Source organism: Sinocyclocheilus grahami, unplaced genomic scaffold, assembly GCF_001515645.1.
Source record: "Sinocyclocheilus grahami isolate Dianchi unplaced genomic scaffold, SAMN03320097.WGS_v1.1 scaffold377.1, whole genome shotgun sequence".
Lineage (NCBI taxonomy): Eukaryota > Metazoa > Chordata > Actinopteri > Cypriniformes > Cyprinidae > Sinocyclocheilus > Sinocyclocheilus grahami.
The window spans coordinates 1,400,866-1,401,879 of record NW_015505556.1 but is presented as its reverse complement, the minus strand read 5'-3'; the positions used below and the strand labels follow the sequence as shown (position 1 = coordinate 1,401,879).

Here is a 1,014-nt window from a genome sequence, read left to right as displayed (position 1 = left end):
CTATTATCCTCGCTTGTTTCTTCACAATACCTGCAGAACTTCTGATGGTTCGGCTGGCAGCTGGCATAGAACATGGGCAGGTTTATGCAAATGTTGGGGGCATAACTATTAGTGATCCTGACTGTAACGTCACAGTCGGTGTTATGTTCTGATTCGCCTATTTTTCAGTGGTCTTTTGAATGCACAAGATTTACAAGAAGTGTTTGAGGCTCACGGTATGTCATTTCCATGTACAGAACTGTTATTATTCAACTATGCCAAGGTAAATACAGTGTTCCATTCTATGGCACCTTTAAGTAATTTGATCTTGTGTAAGGATTTTTAAAAATTTATAATGAGACCAAAATACTAATTCAGAAGAAGGAAAGTCATTCGAAGTTTGGAAAGACATCAGGATGAGTAAATGAAAACAATCATGAGCTACAGGTACACTATTACTTTGACATTTTTGGTTTAACGGTAACGAGCAAGTACATTACCTTCTGCTTGTACAGCTATAGTGTGAAATACCAGAATCAGTGTGAAGAACAAGATGGGGTTTGTCTTGGTTAGTTTCATTGTACAATCTAATACAATGTAGCCAAATGTAACTTTAAATATCTGTGAATCAAGTTACCCAGATTAACAAAACTAGAAAAATCGTAAAAAAAAAAAAAAACTTTTAATTTTTTTTTTACTTACAGTCAGTTTACTTAGAAACACTCTAAAGTATAGTTCTGCCCTGTCTATTCCTTTGCTTAGACAACTATGCTCGACAAGGATTAGTTCTAAAGGAAACCTTAAATTAGATACCAAACCAGTAGGACAGGTTTTTAGAAATAGCCTAAAGCTAGTGACATTTTTAAGTTAGTGTATACGTTTTGTGTAAAGATTTCTAAAGTTAAAAATGGCCATGCTTAACAGAAAGTTTCTGCCAGCATTTTTCATTGGTCAAGCCACTATTTTTGTCCACCAATGTTTTTTCACATTCAAGTATGTAGTTTCACAGTTGTTTTAAAGGGGTGGTTCATTGCG

The 1,014-nt window shown here is 34.8% G+C and overlaps 1 protein-coding gene across 1 annotated transcript in view; it reads right to left on the bottom strand.

Annotated features, from left to right (window-relative positions):
* Nucleotides 1-558, bottom strand: part of LOC107549612 (GTPase IMAP family member 6-like) — a 5,542-nt gene extending 4,984 nt beyond the window's left edge. The window contains exon 1 of the mRNA XM_016230761.1: nucleotides 480-558. Coding sequence (XP_016086247.1) covers nucleotides 480-558 — 79 coding nt within the window. The remainder of the gene's footprint in view (nucleotides 1-479) is intronic.
* Between the last annotated feature and the right edge of the window lie 456 nt (nucleotides 559-1,014).